The 19,983-nt window shown below is 40.6% G+C and overlaps 1 protein-coding gene across 2 annotated transcripts in view; it reads right to left on the bottom strand.

The window, feature by feature from the left end:
* The window catches only part of svild (supervillin d), a 47,902-nt gene that overhangs the window by 27,746 nt on the left and 173 nt on the right, over nt 1-19,983 (bottom strand). The window contains exons 1-2 of one of the 2 annotated variants that reach the window (XM_039616275.1): nt 19,773-19,958; nt 2,810-3,299 (exon numbers count right to left, since the gene is read on the bottom strand). In XM_039616275.1, coding sequence (XP_039472209.1) covers nt 2,810-3,189 — 380 coding nt within the window. In that variant the 5' untranslated portion in view covers nt 3,190-3,299; nt 19,773-19,958. Of the gene's footprint in view, nt 1-2,809; nt 3,300-19,772; nt 19,959-19,983 lie in introns of those variants that run through there. The other variant, XM_031728667.2, reaches the window with a different exon arrangement.

Below are 19,983 nucleotides of genomic sequence, written 5' to 3'. Positions count from 1 at the left end.
AATTCTGTTTTGTTTATAAAGAGGTTGGGTACCAACCCATCATGTCAGTAGCATTAATAGTTGTGGTTTGTTACACATGCTTGATAGCATAGAGCACTTTCAAACCAAGATTACTATGACCTATGCAGCAACTTGTCCTGGAAATTCCATGTATACTATCCCAAATTCATATGATAACATACACACACACACACACATTAAAAAAAATATACTGTTGGCTTTTAACCTTCTGTAACTGAATATAACTTGTGGTAACTAAATGGTTGCCCAGAGTTTGAGGGTGTTGCACACTCACTATCATGTTTGACTGCACAGTTTACCTGATATGAGGCAAACTTTCTGGAAACAGTCACAGTCTGGACTGAGAGCAATCGATCTCAGAGAGATTAAAGGTTTGCAAATAACTGCTGTCTAATTTATCAATTCAGACAGATTGCCAGCATGTTGCCATCAGTCTGGACGAGTCTTTGTCAATGAGCACAACTCAAGGGGACTGGACTCAATTGGCAGCAAGCTGGTTGCATTCTGGTTATATTCCTATAGAATGAGAAGGCTGCTGAGGGCAAATGTAGTGGTTAAATTTGCATTTAGCACAGGTCATTGCTATGTTATCAGAAACAGATTGCATGAAGTTGGCAACTTGAGCTCATTTGTCGGCAGTCAGACTGATATTACACCGACTCTGTCTTAATGGCAGGTTTTAGTTACAGTGTTGACAATCACATTTTGCAGCAAAATAATAACTGAAGTGAATATTATCTTATCGAACATAACAGATATCGACAAAGTTTAACTTGAGGACATAATTTAGAGTTGGAAAAATGTTATTGTAATACGAAGTATGTTGCAAAATGTTGAAAGTCTCAGTCATATCACACAGTGAGGGAAGTACTGTGATAATATTGTATCGTGGGGTGTCTGGTGATTCCGATTCCTACCTCTATTAAAAACCAGGAGTCTTTAAAATAAAAAAAAAATAAAAAATAAAAAAATCATAATAATGTAAGAAAGCCAGCCAAAGAGTGCGCTTTCATGCACACAAACGCATCACATGTTGAATGACAAAGCATTACGAAACGGATTCTTCTTAAATTGCTAAGGGTGCAATGTAACAGTTTAACATCAAAAAACAGACTTTTGGAATGTCACCCTTCAACTGGAACTTCACGAGGAAAAGATTCGTGTCTGTGGCAGATAAACGCCTGTTGACAGCTTTCATTATCACCGAGACAGCTAAGCTCCAGTTTCCTGTACGCTCTTTCTGTAAAAGACTACACAAAAATGTTGCTCAAGTTTCAGTAAATATGTGTGACCCACTAAAGACATGATAGTCAATACGGAAAGCAGACACCTTAAAATAAAGGAAAATATATGAAGTACTATAAAACCATTAATATATGGGAATACCTAGACAACAAAAGCTTCTACAATACCATACTTTGTATGTTGTGTAAGCCTGCACAGCTGGGCTGTGACGTGTAGTGAACGTCATTACAGAACTTACAAAAATAGTAGATAACATGACAGGCATGTGAGACAAACACTTTAACCTGTCAACCTGCCTTTCTGCTCTCTGTAATTAAAAACACAGTCCATAAACTGCACTCTGTACTTTCCCAAACACTCTTTCTGCTGTGGTGAGCCGACGCACTGAAAGAAGTTCCTCTCACATTTCATAACCTGTTTACAAAATTTATTTATTTTTTTTTAAAATAGAGAGAGAACGTTCTAATCCAAATAAAGCCACAAAAGCAGAACGATGATCACTGTTAAAATATGCATGTAGAAAAAAAAAAAAAGACATATATTTATTTTAAAACGTAATCAAACTAGCCAAATTTGCCATTAAATATGATAACGTAGAACACTGAAACATGCCATGCTGCTTGCGCTCTATTTTTATTTTAAGGCCATCACCCAAGGCATGTCTTTTCCAATGTATAAAATAGCTTGTCTATAATATGCTTAATTAAGCGCAAAGCATGAAAAGTTGGCAAAGCTCAACAGCTCTACACTCATTCGCTTCCAACTCTGACTTTATCTCAGCACTCATATCCATCTCTGTTCTTCTCCTCAGCAGCATCACTCCCTCAGGCAGCTTTATTCAGGAACAGACAAGTCCAGTTATGTGCATGCAGCAGAATCCGCAGCGTGATTACAACCCACGACTGGACATGTTTTACTCCGTCTGTGTACAATTCTCAGAAACAAGCATTCCTCTGAGAAACCTCCAGGTTCTTCATCCAGTCAAGCTGACAATAGAGGTTCATTATTCGCTAGTTTTGTGAGCCCCTCATATAACTGAAGTGAACCAAAGCAAGCAGCATGTACGTAATCACAGCGAAACACACCATGGCAAAATAAACAAGGCAGTCCTGTTCTTTGCACACATGGCCAATTTTGGAAGTGCTAGCACTTGTGTTTACCTCAAACAGAAGATAGCACAAAGTGTTCTCCAAATGCGCCGATTTGTTACCTCCTTTTCACGTACTGGGAGCCAGCAAGCCCATTTAAAGTCATTTAATAGCTGAATAAAAGTGGCTAAATTGCTGCAAATGTTCTCTAAATCAAAGAAACCTCAGAAAAGCAATACACTACATTTTCTTCTCCTGAAATTAGTTTTAAGAGATTTACATGCGCATCAGTTACATCTGTTCTTAGAAGACCCGCTTGCACAAGCCTGTGCAGCTCTGTTTCGTGGCCCTGGCCAATTTTATGTCACTGTGAAAACAACAGTGAGACTGGTCTTGCACAAACAAGAGAAGTGTGTATTTAATATCTAATATTATGACAATGTGAATAAACTTACCTGGAATGGGAGGACATCTTCATGGAGGGCACAGCTTCTGATTTTGAGGATGTAGTCGTTTCTGTTTTGGGGTGAGCTGTTCTCTTTGTGGGCTCTTCATCAGCAGGCTCCACAGGTTCTGCTACTTTACTCCTAAAGCCCCTCCTGGTGCATGTTTGCTCTGCTCCATTATCCTCACATTTCTCTTTCTCCTTTGTTGTTGAAGACACTGTTTCGGATGTGCCTGCAGTTTTCCTGTCCTTACGGACGTACTTTGAGGTGAACTCCTCTGTGTTGCCATAGCGCTCAGCCAACTCCCGCCTTCTTTCTGCCTTGTAGCGAGCAATTCGCTCAGCCTTGGTCTCTGGCGCAGAGCTCTGCAGGGTGTCTATTCCATCCATTACGCTGTTCGACTCAGTTTAAGAGACTAGTTTCTTGATATGTGGTCGAACTTTTTTCTTTAAAATCTCCCGTGACAGCAATGTCTCACTCCATCAAAATCATTCCAGCGCTGCAAACAAGGAAGGAAGACATCATTAGTGCATCCTGCAGATACAATTTCAGACAACTGGCCCATTAAAGCTGGTTAAAACCGGATGTACCAACACATACAGTAAACAAGAGAAGTGAGCGCACTCCTGTACAACATCACTTAGACATCCAATGCAAAACAGATGGGTAAATGCTTCAGACTTGGCACAAGAGGCATCAGTGCGTAACAGCTCAGACACTGCTGAGGACATTTTGCGTAACCTTGACCTCAATAGACTGCAGAAAAATATTAAACGTTGCTAAAGCACATAAAAAGAAGGATTGTTAACCCTGAGATAAGACGAGGATAAATTACATTTGATTTTTGAGCGTGTTGTATGCACAGAGGTGGGATGTTGGGGGAGGTAACATTTACCATGCTAGCCTGTGGAAATATCGAAAATACTGACTGACAAGACAAACTCAGGATTCAGAAACAAAAATTCCAGCTTGACATGAGTCCAAAGCAAACAAACAAGCAAACAAGCGCACGTCAGTTTCTAAAGAAGAAACCGAAAACTGTGACCTGCCCAAGTATGTTAACTGATTGCCCCCGGAGCACCAGCAAAGAACGACTGAAATTTGTACAACACTGTATAATCCATGTTCAGACACAGTTTTAGACTGAGTCTCAGTAATTTAAGATATAATGACTGCTAAACAGCATTGATCTTCTCCTGTGGAGGCTATATTTTGTAGACTAAATCTAAAACCGCAAATGCCCTTAATGTTTAAATTAGAACTAAAGCAATTACTGTAAACTGATACAATCTTCCATATTGTCATATTTAAACAAAACTGCACATTGGTGCAGCTTTAATAAGAAACGAAGCCAATTGCATCTCTCTCAGCCAAGCCCTGCCTTATCACATTTGGCCCCCACCTCATGAAAATTATGTCACCCAGATCAAAGACGCCCGACCACCGCTGTGAGGCTCCAATTTGAACCTCTATTACATCGACCGACTTTGAGGTGGTTGGAAAGTAGAGGTGGGGGTATAGAGTGGTAAATGCACATGCAATATTATCTTAATCCCATGTTATTCCTTACAGCTTTGTACCTAGCTTATCCACTCTCAGAATTATTATCCCGCGTAATGACTGTCTTTACAGTGCATGGAAAACTCTGTTGTCCATTAGTGTGAATCAGTAAATGTTTATTTTCATCTCTTCATGTGTTTTTCCCCGTCTTATACTTGCAGCCAATTCACAGTGTATACAGCCTCTCAGTCCGTGCATGCTGAGACAGGCTTCAGCTACCCGTGTCTGTGAAAAGGATAATCTTTTAATCATCTCCTTTCCACATCCTTCAGCACCCCCAAAAAACTATAAAATAACTTGACTTTTCAATACCAAGTGAGTCACAATGATTTAGGGAGAGAGAAAAAAAACAATAAGACTGTTAAGTTCAACTCACTTTGTTCCATTAAGTATTCACAGAGGAGGAAAAAGAAGCCACACACGGTCTGGACGCAGAGCTCTGAAAACGGCACTGCCAGCTGACAACAGCAATAATAATTACGCACCGTTTCTGACCGCTGCACCAAAAGCACTGGGGCTTTTCCACAGACGTTTCTCACAGCACAAGTATGCTCACGATGCTTTGGAAAAGTCAAAGAGAAGACAGAGAGGGGCGTGAGGTATTTTTATTAGGGAAACAAAGAAATCTTCATTATATATATATAAAAAAAAAAAAAAAAAAAAAGTCTTTTAGAGGCTCGTCACACCATCTCTAAACATTTAACCAGAGCAAAGTCGATGTGACACCACAGATAAACGTTAGCCAAACGTCTTCATATTTGCCGATAAGCCAAAAGCAACAACACCTCAGGCCATTTTAGCCAATACACATGCATGACTAGTATACATATGCATACATGAATCACTGATGCATATAGCATCGAGGGGCACATGTTAAACATAGCCCACTCAAACTCTCTACAAATGCAGAACATGAGTTAATTAAGAACATCAGTTCTCACACTTCAAGGATATGGGAAAATAAGTTTTCAGCATCTGGGCAATGTTAGTAATGTGAGAGGCAAGAAGAAAGAGGAATGGGTCAAGGCAACAGGGAAAACAAAAGTGTTTCTGATCATAAGGTAGAATAAATGCTCTGATTGTAAGAGCCTATTCTGTAACAGTGATAAGCTAGGACAAATGTTGAGTGCTTATGACCGCTGACCACCTTTTGGTTAATAAATGACTCCCTTTAAAAGAGAATACAGCTTTGAAATATTACATAGGAAACTTGTGTATATTATACAGAATGTGTATGAGTGCCATCCAGTAAGAGAAAATGTGTCTGTTGGTCTTTACCTTGGCCTCCCCCATTCCTCCTCCACCTAAAATAACAGATTTTCTAAACAGTAAGCAACCACAGTGTCTCCCTTAGTATACTTTGTGACTGTGCTGGACGACTCCATGCTGTCTGGGCCTTCTTACAAGCCTGCAGATGTCCAAGACACCTACAATTAATCTGCTTTGTGTAGAAAAGATCCCAACAATCCTAGAAATTAGCCAATGAGTACAGTTCACACTGATTACACTTCCACAGTCTGATGTCAAGCATCTGTGCTCATTTCACCGTTTCTCCTGCAGACGCCCAGGTATATTAAGTGCCACAAACTATGCTTGGCAACTTATGTTAGTGCTTTAGTTTTCATTCTGTCACCCCTTCAAGAAAAATGTGCCATCCACAATCACATTACACATGGAAAAGTCCCCTGCATCTATTTTAAAAGTTCAGTGACTGCCCGCAAGCGAGTGCCAGCTCTTCCTGTCTTTGCGTTTTTGGATCACAGACTAAGTCGCTGTTTTGGTGGTCTTTGGTAACTTTTAGCTGCCTCTCCAATTAGTGTTTTGCCTTATGCCCTGACAATAATAACTTTTGTGTACTGCATTCCTGCTCTTGTTCTGGTGAGCAGCTGCAAGCTGGAGGGCTGCTGTAACCAGAACTGCGAAAGTTGCAGAGCTGAATAAGGACTACAGTTGCAACCAAGACAGTGCAGTCTTCTTGTCCCACTGCATGAGACAAAGAAAAAGAAAGAAAGACAAAAAAATTCACTGTCACAAAGTGCCTGGGTATTAAGGTATTTAAAGGCTAGCTCCTTATACATGTATTACTTAATAACAAATGATGTAAGCGCCAGAGGTTGTGGTTTGAAGTTTGCATACACTCATCATCATGTCATGGTAATTTGGGGGGTTTTCAAGCGGTTTTCCATGGTGGAATAATTGCACTGCATACATCTTCAATTACTTCAAAACACAAGAGTTGGGGCACACAGGGTCAAGATTACACATACAGGCTCAAATAAATTCACGCAAATCTTTTCACAAGTGCTGAGGGCTGACAAAGCCAAGGCCTATTAACTTCTCATTAGTCATCATGATTGACTAAACTGCTAATTTCTCTTTGCTGCCATAAAAAGGATTTGTTTGACAGGACTCATTGGATTGACCAATACTCAGGAAAATGTCCAAGAAACTCAGTTTCTCCTTCTTCGATCTACACTAAGCTCGAGCCATTTGGTCACAAATGAAAAGACGTATGTGAGCGGTGAAATCTTCAGCCAGAATTATACCATAAGCTTGTTGATGGCATCAAAAGCATCTGGTTGTGGTACAAATTACTAAGGGACATTTAGCCAAATAGTAGTTGGGGGTGTTTGTATATATTTGAGACTGTACGTATACTTCTTTTCTTGTGTGGATTGGATTTATTCTGGATTTTCTCTAAACTTGTCCACCCAATTATTGTTTTTAAAAGTCATTAAAGATGCATGTTGTACAATCATATCCACCATGGAAGAAAAACAGCTCGAAGAAATCATTTAAAGCCCAAAATTACCATGACATTTATGCCCATGATGAGTGTATGTAAACTTCTGACCACAACTGGAACCTAGCTCTGTGGAAAAACTGCAACTGAACTTAAAACAGAAACTAGAACAGACTCTAGGTACACATCCCAGCTTAGACTAAGCCAAAGCTTTTAAAACAGAGTTCACAACACAATACGAAAACCAAATGAGAAATTAAACACGCACACCTAATCAACTGGGAACAAGAAATCCACCGCTTCCAAGACTGCAGCTTTCCTGGGTTACACATCTCAATAAGAAACTGATGTTTATGATTAGGATGTATTAGATTTCTCATCAAGCCTAATTTTTTTTTAGGGTTTTTCACAGTTTACGTTCTTATAATATGGTAAAACTACCAAAATCTAAGTAGAACCGAAGCAACCCTAAATTGTGAAGTTCGCTGATCCGTCTTAAGCAAAGAGCAATTTTCCCAACAAATACTAAGACAGGAATCTTTAATTTGACTTGACCTTTAGGTTTGAACTGAACGTTACACCAAAACAAAGCCTTATGAAGGCAAAAGGATCCTTCGTTTAGATGTTGATTTCAGGACCGCACGCGCGTCTGTGTGCGCTTACGTAATTCACCTAGGTCACTACCTATAAAAGGAGAGCTCCACAGTGCACTAAAGCTTATCCGTGGAGACCCAGAACGTCGAGGCTGCTTTGTTTGGAAGCCGCCTCTGTTATTTTAAGCAACAAGGGGGACTCAAAATGCAGTTGTGAGTCATACTTTAAAAATCATCACCCCCTCTATCAGCACATGTGGACTCACCCAGAATATTTGTTTTGTTAGGTGATTTACAACACCAAAACACTGCATGGTGCCTTTACCTATTTATGGTTATTTCTTGAGTAATGGAGACAAGCGCAGCTACCAGGATCAAAAAAAGCAGTAAGACAGGCCTGCATAAGTGAAAGGAGTAATAGCAGTCGACATAACAATATAAAAGGGCCAAAACTCCCAACAGAACAAAACATCTGTTTCCATCACAGCAGCTAAGTCATCTGGTTCAGTTTGATTGTCCCTGAAAGGGGATCACATCACATATTTGTGAGCAGCTTGTTAACAAAGACAAAGAGCAAAAAAAACATCTTGTTCTTTTGTTTTGTGTCACTGGTGACAATGTGTCTGTCTTGTTCACTATGTAGTTATACCAGTCCTACCGGCTAATTTATGTGGGCAATAATATTTCTGCTCCTCTAGGGCACGCAAACAAACTGAATCATCGGCTTCCAATCACTAGAGTGTTCTCTGACCTTTTGTTGCCCATTGGGAGCTGTTACTGCCTACAAGAGGAAGATCTGTCTCAACGCAGGCCAAGTGTGTCACTTCCTGGCCGTGCCCCATATCCTTCTTCCTAAAAGCTTTTTCTCAACCCTGGCAAATGTCCAGTGTTCTCTTAAATAGAAGGGATGGGTAGTGAGAAAAACTTTGAATTGTTTCAGGCAGCATCTATTTTGGACTCAAAATATCTTCAAATCATTTCCTCTTATAAGTCTAAGTACTGCATGACAGGGCCATCTTAAAATGTTTACTCCTCTCAAGTAAGGAGTTACTTGAGATTACATAACGTCTTTAAGAAATGCAATATACCACGAATGCAGAAGTTACAACACTTAAGCTCATTGGATAAAACAATTATGCTCCCTGCAGTTAAACTGTCAAGTGTTTTACTGGCTGGTATTTTGATAAGCAGAACAAATGAGAAAACCCAGTTAATTTTCACCATGTGACTGTTGGTCACGGATGATATGAGTTACAGGAAATGAACACCTGTCGACATATTCATAAGAACAGCATACACAGAAACTACTCTGAGATAAGGGCCAGACAGAATGCTGCCCTAAAGGCAGATATTGACCTGTAGTCTACCAGACTGGATTTTGTCAGAAATCACATGTCCAAACAAGAGGACAGAGCAGGAATGTGGTCAACACCCTACTCATGAATAGTAGATTGGTATGGAAAAAGCTTTTAACTGTGTATATATAAAAAAAAAAAAAAAAAAAAAAAAAATCATCAGGGCCTTTTTACATCACTGGTAAAGAATGAACCAAAGTGCATGTAAGCACTGTTTAGCAAACATTTAAGGTGTTATGACAGACAGTCAGTCAGCCTTTCACCACAAAGCCCACAGCTCTGTAAGTCATCAACTTAATGAGAGAAGTCACAGGACCAATGAAACATATTGAGCTCGCAACCAAAGACAGATATGAACTCGTGTCCAACCTTTCAGTGTTGTTTCAGTTCAGCTTTGCCAGAATTCCCACAAGTCTTCTGTTTTTTCTCACTGAAGCCCTAAACACCACAGACATTTACACCTGAGAGCGCTAGACAGCTCTCAGGTTTCAAATCTGCCAAGTTCTTTTATGGCCATTAGTACACAGGATATACGTGTTGTTTTGTATCATCATGGCAACATTTTAGCCACTTCACAAATTCACAGAAATAGTAAACCATCAGAGAAATGTGCTTTTCCTAATCGTACAAAATCAGGGGAGGCTGCTGAAGACAGAGCCAGCCAGTTGCTGACACAGTCTCTTCCTGAGGGAAGAGGGTGGAGAGTGGAAACTCTGCTCCACTAAGAAAACCAGGTGCCAGTGCAAAAACAAACTGGCCTTCCATTTTTGAAATAAAGAAGAAAAAAAAAGGATTTACAGCTGGTGGTGTGCTGAGAAATCCTCAGCCAGCATCAGGAGCCATGAAGGAACAAAACAAAAGATGGAAGTAAAAAAGTATGCTCTTCAGTGCAGAGGAAGGAAGCATATGCGAGCAACTTCCAAAAGTATTCCTTCCTTTGAGATTTGGTCATCTAATGCGAATCCCCAAATCTTACTGATGAATTCCAGTAAAAGAAGAAAAGATCAGTGTTCCCTTACTGCCTGTGAGGGAGACTGTGACATCACCCATCCAGCCCTCAAGAAAATGTACTCAGTTTTTGCATGACACAGCTCACTGTCACTACTGCATTTTGCACTCATGTACGTTGTGCAATGGTTTCTATCATACTTCCTCTCCCTAGGTGTTACTACAGGGGTTAAAGTGATATATGCACACACAGAAACAAATGAGAGCCATGCAGTAATATTAAATCCGTAGCCCAGTTAAGTCCAACAAACATCTGTAAAGGAAGCCCTAGCCCTGGTTAGCCCACCAGGAGCTCTGCTGCAGAGTTACAGGTCAAACACCCGAGAGGACAGACTTCCACCTTCACTGGACTTCAAAAGCAGTCAAAAAGTCACTGGCACAAAAACAATTAAAGTCCACAAAAATATTCTTACTTGTAGAAGTAATATAGTAATATCAAATCTTACCATTGTGTTCTTTTTATGTCCAGAAAAAGCAACATGTCATCCTACCACTGTCGACAACAGAAAAATGACAGGAAGCACAAGAAGTCCTGTGATTTGTTTGGTATACAATATGTTGCAATGGGTGTGTATGACTACAACCAGGTCATGTGCCTTTATACTGAAAGCAGATACAGGTCACTAGCTCCTAATGCAATAACCCCATGTTTTATACGTATATCGATCCATGCAAGCAATCAAACCAAAGTTTTTCAACTGGAAAAAAAGCATCGTGATGTGGCGCGGGAGGACGGCAGATGAAGGGTGTGTCACCTTTTTTTTAAAGCAACCCTCACGTAACAATTAACCACATAGTGAGTGTTCAATGTGTGTCTCATTAAAAAGCAATCTTTCAGCACTTAAGGCGGTTTAAGCGCCCTGCCTGCAACAACTGGCAAATTTTAATCACAACTCCAACTGCTCGCATCTCCGTCACCGCTTCAGAGTTTGATTCTGACAGCAGGGTGTGTTTGTCTATCTTGGCAACAAAGTCTTCAATCACATGACTAAACTCTCCCTTTGATCTGTGAGGGAAAGAGGGAAATGGAGTTAAAGTGACAGAGGAAGGAAAAGCAGCTGTAGACAGAAGAAGAGTACGGAGGGCAGAGGACGATACAGAAAGGGATTGTGAACGGAGACAAGAGGGTCCAAGAGGAAAACGAAGCGAGCCACAGAGGTCAGAGCGTGGGGAAAGAGGAAGGGAGATGGGAAGAAAGCTGGAGAGAACGGGCTTTTGTGGGGAAGGGGGGGATGGATGTGATGGCTTTGTGGGGCATGTGTTTCCAGGGTGCCGAGAGGCCTCAGTCTGGTGATATGGGGGTGAGGAGCGGAGGGAGGAGGACAAAATCTGCTACTGCAAACCCCCCCCCAAAAAAAACAAAACAAACAAAAACACACAGGGTCTGAGACTAATCCATCTCCCCCTCTCCCTCCCTCTCTTTCTCACAGAGACACAAAGTCCCTTAAATCCCTTTTACCAGAAGTCCTGCTGACTGGAGCCAGTCGCCCGAAAAGCAGTTGACATAACAACCCTGTGGGTACTCGCGCTGTAGAAATGCACTGACCCGCTTCAGGCAGCACTACTTATGTCACCAGAAAGACAAAGAAAGCGTGCAGCTTCCCCTCCTGGAAATCTTTGATTTGGCTACATGTCATTCAAACACAACAAGCCTCAAAGTTACACTGGACAGCGTGAGTGTGCGATTTTTCCTCTATTTACAGACTACGTTTTTGTGCAAGCCTTCCAGCTTTCCATTTTCCTCCATTCAGAGAAGCCATTAACCATTGCATATGGGGAAAAAACAAACAAGCAAACACACTCACACAAATGCACTGTGCACATGCAAAGAGGGGAATACAAGAAAAAGAAAAAAAAAAAAAAAAGACAGGCGAGGAGAAACGCACACACTTCCTCTCCAACAAAAGGCTGCAATCATGGAAGCTACAGTGGTGAGAAGGAAGGGTGGGGTTTATGGTACTTTATCTAGCCAGGATATCATATACATACATGCGCACACACACACACACACACACACACACACACACTTTCTTTTTTGTTAAATGGGATACATCTAGCATAGTAGCTGCAATTAAAGCCACTACCCCCAGAGCAAGCACACAGAAAGCATTTTAGTGCTCCAGCAACACTTCCAGCACATCGGTTTTGCCAACTTACGATGGAAAATGTGAAAAATGAAGAAGAATGACTAAAAGCTGTTTCAATTTTACAAAAACCTCTACTGTGTCAGTTACGCTAGGGAGAACTGATGTTTGCATCCATTGTCCTTTCTCTTCTGCATGCACTTCCACCATTTACATCAGTAGTTCCTGCTGTGAGGCCACTTTTGATTGAATGCAAATATTGTTGCACAACCAAATCTAAATTCAAAAACTGCCCAGAAGGAGGACATTTGACAAATAAATGGGTTTGCACATGTTAAAGTAGCAACTTCAGTAGCTAAAAATGACATGACCTCAATTACATGAGATTTAATCCACTCTCTTTTTAGACAGCTGTTCAATAGCTGTATGTGAAATAAGAGCATGCAACTATCTTTGCTGTTGTTCTTCCTCACAGTTGACTGAGTTGATGACCCTGACAAGCCATAATGAGATTTTTCCGCTTGCCAGCAACTTATCAGCATAGACTTCTTCCACAGAATAGCAGCCTCTGAGATACAGAGAAGAAGAACAGAGAGAAACAGGGGCAAAATGAGGACTTGGGGGGAGGATCAGTGGGGTGGAATGTCTCATCCTGCCAGTGGGGTTTCTCCCTCTCAGCCCTGTGGTGTCCACTGTGCAGGGCAGACACCATCTGGCCAGCTGGAATGCTACTGAGCAGGGGGTGAGTGGAGGGTTAAAGGGGGTCTAGTATCTTACAGGGGGATGGGTCATGGCTGAGAGATAGAGTATTAACAGTAGTGGTATTAACCACTTAATGCCAGACAAACTAAAATGTTTCAAGTAAGGAGAAAAAGCAGAAATGTGACATTAAACGCTCAACAAAAAAAGTGAAGAACCCCCCCCGAATTTTCCAAAAATGCTGTTTTGCAGTTCATTCCAAAGTTTATAGCTAATTGCATTTACATAAAGTCTACTGCCCCATATACGACATGCATATATGATGAACGAGAGGCCTTATTTGGATTTGCTCTGCAAGCTTGAAAAACTTCCATGCAAACTTCAGTTCAGAACAGGAAGTGTTGCTGCCTTTAAACACCCTAAATATGGTTTACCAATAATTGTGCATGTTTTATTCATGGACATTTCATGGTAACATCTGCCACTCATATGGGTTTGAAGGCAATAAAAACGCTGCCTGACAAGCACACAAAAAAAAAAAAAAAAAAAAAAAAAAAAAAAAAGCACCGCAGATACACTAACTCCCTCACTTATATTTTACTCTGAGGCTTTGTTGTCAGTTGACGGTGGTGTCAGATGAAATTTGGCTCTGACAGCTAAAAAAACAAAGCGAAAGGCAGTACGGAGAAATCCCCTGTGCTCCCTCAACGCATGGAAACTATTACGCGTTTGTGCAAATCAAACGAAAGCCTGAAGTATAACCATATGTTTATGTGCCATGCAAATATTAAACTGGTTAAACAGACGTCGTTGTTGAAGTTGGTCCCAGTGGTGGTGCTGCTGACCAAATACAGTTTGCATCTTAGCGCTGAAGCTGGAAGCGGTCCACTCTAACTGCTAGCGAGGTTTATAAATATGTCTTAGTGAAGATTAGCCCAAGGATAACCCTCTAGCATCTTCCCAGTGGAGTTCCTATTCCTCACACTGTCACATCCCGTCTGGTTTATATAAATATTTGTACTGCTGAACTTTTTGGCTGTGCAATTGACATCAAATCCTACTGAGAGCTGAGGAAGAAAAGATGGGTCAGAGCGAGAAAGAGGGGAGCAACAGGGCTGAGTGGAATTGTGACTGACTTTCTTAAGTACAGTATAGCTAAAGACTGAGAAATTCTCAGTATACTTAAATTTCACTGCCCAGGTGAAACAATATCTACTCTAATAACTGTCTTATTTACACTGTACACGTTCCCAAGAGAGCTGAGAGTTATAATCTCTCCAGCATGTCTTGGGTCTGTCCTGGGGCCTCCCCTCATAGGACTTGTCCAGAATATCTCATCCAGAAGGCATCCTAGTCAGATGCCCGGACCACTTCAAGTGGCTCCTTTCAATGAATCCCAGAAGGACCAAACTCCTCACCCAATATTTATGGGAGAACCCAGACCCCCTACGGGGGAACCTTATTTTAGCCACTCGTATCCACAGTCTCATGCTACCCAAAGCACTTGGACATAGCATCTTATACTCAGTTCTCTCTTCATCACAGCAGACCAGTACAACATCCTCATTACTGCTCCAAGATACTTAAATTCCTCCACTTGGGGCAGCAACTTGTCCCTTGCCCAGAGTGGGTACCCTCGCTTTTACATATAAAACATTAGCACTCAAATTAGATGGCAGAGTCATCTTTTGAACTCTTAGTTTTGGATGCTCGAACATTGTTTTGTTTTCATTTTATTCTTGAGCCAGAAGTTATTGGTTTCTGACATGGTTAGCCAGCTGTATCCATGCACTATGTATGCACACTACAGCCAGAGATAGATATCTATTAGCACTAAGTATCACTCAATTAAACGCTAGAATTCCCCTCACCATAACAGGAGACTTTTTGGACAGACTGTTATATAAAGCGTGATAAAAGCCACCTATATCAGCAAGTACCTGTCAAGTTGATTTAATTTAAGTTAGAATAAAAACCAATGAGTTTGTATAACTGGTGTGAAAGGGCGAATTAGCTACAGAGACCAAAAAACGTTTATATAGTAGGCTGGAAACAAGTTATTTTATGTTTAATACAGGAGTCTATGAGGACTGATTGGCTTGTGGGAGTCAGCCTCAAGTGGCCACTTGAGGAACTGCAATTGTTCTGCACCATTCAGCTTAATTTTTTCAGCCCTGGAGGTTTGTGCCCGTCTGTACATATACACTTTATTCTGTCAAAAGGGATACATTGTGAAGTGAGTAAAGCCTTCTTCAGTCATAAGACTATGGTTACAATGTGGCCACACCTGCCACGCATTGCTTCTGTCACGACCAGACATCTCGGACATTCCACTAATGTATCAAAACCCTGTGATATGACAATCAACAGGATCCTGGGCTCTCAGTAGTAGCCACTTCACTCGACTCAAAGTTAACAAGAGTTTAATTCGGGACCTTTCCAATTCATAAAGGTCAGGGACATTGTCTTGAAATCACTGAATATGATTGACCACTTCTCTGCTAGTGGTTTCCTGTGTGGGTTTTCAGGTCCCAACATAGCACTGCACTGGTAGTCTGTGGGTGGTATGGCGAGACACATGTCAGCAAGTTGTAGTTGTAGTGACAGTCACCTGGGGGCACTGTCAAAAGTATGTGGAATAACCGGTTGTCCCGTTAGCTAAGCCTCTACCACAGAGGGAAAAAAACAAACAAACAAAAAAACAGAAGTGATAATATGAAAATAGAGATAACAATAAAATGAAGCCAGGGTTACAAAAACTGTCTAAAGAAGTCATTTAACTCTTCTTCCTATTTGTGCTTTGTTGATTTTTGATGTTTTCTTTCACACTTCCTCCTCTTTCCTGATGTCCTTGTTGTTGTTCAAAACAATGCTTCAGTCAGTCAGTGTTTCACCACTGTCAGGCTATGTGCTGTTTTCTTTTTGTAGGAGCTGCACACATACCGTATTATGCAAAAGCCTTGAGCCACCCCCTCATTCCCTTATATTTTGCTTGCAAAATAAGAAGTAGGTGCAGCGATTTATGGAAACATACGCAAACATAAATGGAAATACAGTATATAAAGCAAAACAGAGTGAATCTGAACTCTTAGACAAGTTTTCCTGTAATTTCTTTCAGTAGTCTTCAGGAACAGTTTGCCAGCATTCTTTAAGGACACTGAAAGTTCTGCTTTGAATGTCGGCTGCGTCTTGTTCTGTTCTCTGTCAAGTCGATCCTACACTGCTTCAATAATTTTAAGGTCTGGGCTCTGGGGAGGCCAATCCATGACTGATACTGCTTTGTTGTGTATTCTTCTATCCAGATATCCATTTAGTGCATTGCCAGTGTGTTTGGGGTCATTGTCATGGTATATGAAACTGTTGCCAATGAGACCCTTCCAGATGGTACTGCATGATGGATTAAGGTCTGGCAGTTTTCATAATTCCACCAATTTTGACAAGATCCCCATGAAAATTGGCTCTAAACCCAACAGAGTTTTCACCATGGCTGTAAACGCTCACTGTTATAACTCTCTCCCAAACTCCTCCTTACATACTGACAACGATCTGAACCATAAATCTCCCATTTGGAGTCATCATACCACAAGACCTGCAGCCGCTGATCTTCAGTCCAGTTCTTGTTTAATTTGGAATACCTCAGCCTTTTCTCCTTTATTGCCTTCCTTAAGAATGGCTTCTTGATAGCCACCTTTCCACTGAGATCATTTCTGATGAGGCTTCAGATGAACTAAAGGCCCAAATGCATCTCTCAGGTCCTGTGTCAGATTTTTTTCTAATTCCTTAAAGACATCCCTTTCAAACAGTGTTCATCTGCTGGTTTTTATATCAGCCACAGCACGAACACTGCACACCATGCCAAGGCTTGCCAGGTTTTTGGTTAACAGCTCTTTGGGAATGAGCACATTGGTGCAAAATTACTATTTTATGCATTTTAAACTGTGTGAACTGACATTTTTCACAGATTAAACTTAAAAAAAAAACAAAAAAAAAACAAAACATCGATCTTCTTTGAAGTGAAACTAAATGCCTAAAGATATCATTTAAAACTCTACTAAGGTGTCTGCTATGAGTAGACAACACTGGTTCATATCTTGAGTTTGCTGCCTTTTTTTATGCTTGAATGATTCACAGCAAACAAGAAAAACAGAAAAACATTTCTCTGAAAGGACTGGACCGAAAATAAGTGAAAAAGCCGTCGATGTCAAGAAGACCTTCAGAAAACCTGGAGAACTATTGCTCAAGATCACTTTAAAGAATTGCAAGAAAGTCAGACTCCTTGGAGAACTGAAATACAAAGCAATGTGATTTTAGTCGGTTGTTTTTTTTTTTTTTAAATTAATGTGGAAATCTTGGTGTACTTGTTTTGGTACTTTGCCTTTAGAGTCTTGTTAAAACATTCATTGCTCAACTCAACCCAACTGACAGCTCTAATTTTACTTTTTTTTTTTTTTTTTTTTGTAAACATCCCTTAATGACTTTTAAGCAAAGCAACGCTCTATGGGAGGTGCACACACCAAAAAAAGATTTTGACAGAGTGTTCACAAAAATGCAGAACAAGCCTTAATGACTGGTCTTCAACCCATCTGTTGCGTGCAAACAAGTGGGAAATTTCTCTGATAGCAGGAAAAAAAAAAAAAAAAAAAAAAAAAGAACAAGGAAAGAAATGCGCAGCCACCAAGTAGCAGGGCAATGTCCCACGGTCTTTGGTTCTACGGGATGATTCCAGGGAACTGGCCCATGATTAAGAGCCTCGTACACCTTGTTATTGTTTTCTTGTGATGGCAATGATCCAGGGATTGAGTTTTCTAGAACTGAACAAAACAAGTCTGTGCAGCAAAAGCCCTCATCCACGGCACACTTCTCCACTAGTGTTGAGTAACAAGATCCCTGCAGGGACAATCCGTTACCACCCCAAGACTGACAGGAGGTGTTGGGATGAATGATAATACCTCCCAATGCCACCACAAAACACTCACTTTTGCTTGAAAACAATGGAGTCTCTGTCTCCCTTTGTTTATGGTCTTTGCATGGCTCAAAGAAAAGGCAGGTAATGTGCAGCAGCACTATGCAGATGAGAGACAGGAACTGTAAATAAAAGCAGGATGCATTGTTTGCTGGTCTCATAAACCCATATTTTATTCACAATAAAAAACAAACAAAAAAAAAAATCAAATGATTAATGTGAGACATTTTTACTATTTCACAAAAAAAAAAAAAAATTGCTCATTTTGAATTTGATTGCATCAACATGTCTCAAACAAACTTAGAATTGAGGCACCAAAAGGCTGGAAAAGTAATTGGAGCTATAAAAAAAGAAAAAAATAGCTCAAGGAACACTTTGCAGCTAATTAGGTTAAATAGCAACAGGCCAGTAAAATCCTATATCAGACATACCTGGTAAAACTGGTAAAACTGGTAACCCCCCCCCCCCAAAAGAAAAAAATCAGTACATTTTATCAATATAAACATTAGATGTGTTTCCTATGTTCTATGGTGAATAAGGTATGGGTTTATGGGATTTGAAAATCATTGCATTTTTCTTTTATTTAGATTCTGCACAGCATTTCAACCTTTTCATTGTTGGGTTTGTATATTCCCACAGAGAAACAGGACCCGTTACACATTAGATTAAGAGCAATGCTTTAACATGTGCCATCCTGCTCTGCGCCTGACACACAGCACATAGTACATCTTATCAAGGCATGCATCAGGGTTTTTTCCCTGTGTTGCTCAACACCAGCTGGCTCATGATGGTCCTGAGAACCCTGTTGTGACACAAGCCACTGAAATGCCTTACAATGGAAAAATTACAGTCAAGCCTTAAATACAGTACCCCTGGGATAAAAAATAGAAAAAAGAAAAAAAACAACTTTAGTTCTATTCATCATTTCAGAAAAAGTAACAGCAACTCTTGAAATCATACATCAAACCCTTTTTTTGACAGATAAAAAACAAGTAAACTGACTGTAATCAACTCTAGGGTCACCTTTCCTTTAAAAGCCCCCAAAAATGACAACATTTTGAACTTAAATATTTGAATTTGCTTCGTGGCATGTGACAAGAACCAGACCCAATCATATGATCAAAAAAAGAAAAACATACTTCAAAGGCAATCATACACACCTCCCCAGCAGTCTGCGAGTATTTGCACAGCCATGGTAGCCTGACACAGATAAACACGACTCTGATTCCAAACTATTATGTGCCAGCTGGAGTGACATTACTGTAACAGCAGTGGGCCCTGAAGCCTTTTCATTTTTATCGCTCTCTCTCTCTGTCTTTTTTTTATCACTTTGTTTTCACAGGTGGTTTTGTAGAATAGGCCTCAAATGTTCACTCACTGCACCCAGGGTTAGTTCCCCTCTGTGGAAAGTGAGCTCAACAACTCTCTGCTTACTAATTTGCCGAAACCTAAGTAAAAGAGTGAGTGGAAGAATAAAACCAGCTAACTTTAACATGCAATTTGATATGTCACACTTGGACTGCCTTAACAGGGAAAAAAACCTATAGATGGAAAGGAGCGTTTGGAGTCGGTTTGTTCATTGAATACAGTTAAAGGGAACAAGCCGGTAGTGTTTAATGTTTAAGCTGGTGTTATAAAAAGCAACATTTTACTCACACTGAGTAAAATACGAGGCTAAACATGAAAAAGGCGATGACAGCCGACTACCAATGAGCGTTTCGACACAATGCATGCATCATATCCTTGTGCGCAACATTTTTTTTTTTCATATACAAAAATGCACGACTATCAGAGATGAGCATTTCCTCAAACAGCCATTAAATGCTTGAAATTGTTCACAGGAAGTGCACAGTTTATGCTAATGCCTTCAAACATCCAGAGTGACAGCACCGGAGTTTGTTACACCGTAACAACACGCTCATTGCAAAAAAAGGGGGAAAAAATAACCCCCTAACTTGTAAACATACCTGAGACCCACCGTGGAGGTCTCCTTAAGCGCCAGCAAACAACCACATACACGCCGAGATATAAAAGAGCCCCTCTGTGATACAGCTGTTCAAACACTAGCTCTGTTTTGGAAAGTTTGGTGGCAACACTAACGTTAACCTGAGCACGTAGTTCAAGCCGTCAAGATAGCGTTTCACCGGCAAGAGCGAGTCCTCCACGACAGACGGCATG

The sequence above is a fragment of the Oreochromis aureus genome, linkage group 8 (genome assembly GCF_013358895.1).
Source record: "Oreochromis aureus strain Israel breed Guangdong linkage group 8, ZZ_aureus, whole genome shotgun sequence".
NCBI classification, from domain to species: domain Eukaryota; kingdom Metazoa; phylum Chordata; class Actinopteri; order Cichliformes; family Cichlidae; genus Oreochromis; species Oreochromis aureus.
Note: the sequence above shows the minus strand (reverse complement) of the source record. Positions and strands in the feature narration are given on the sequence as shown.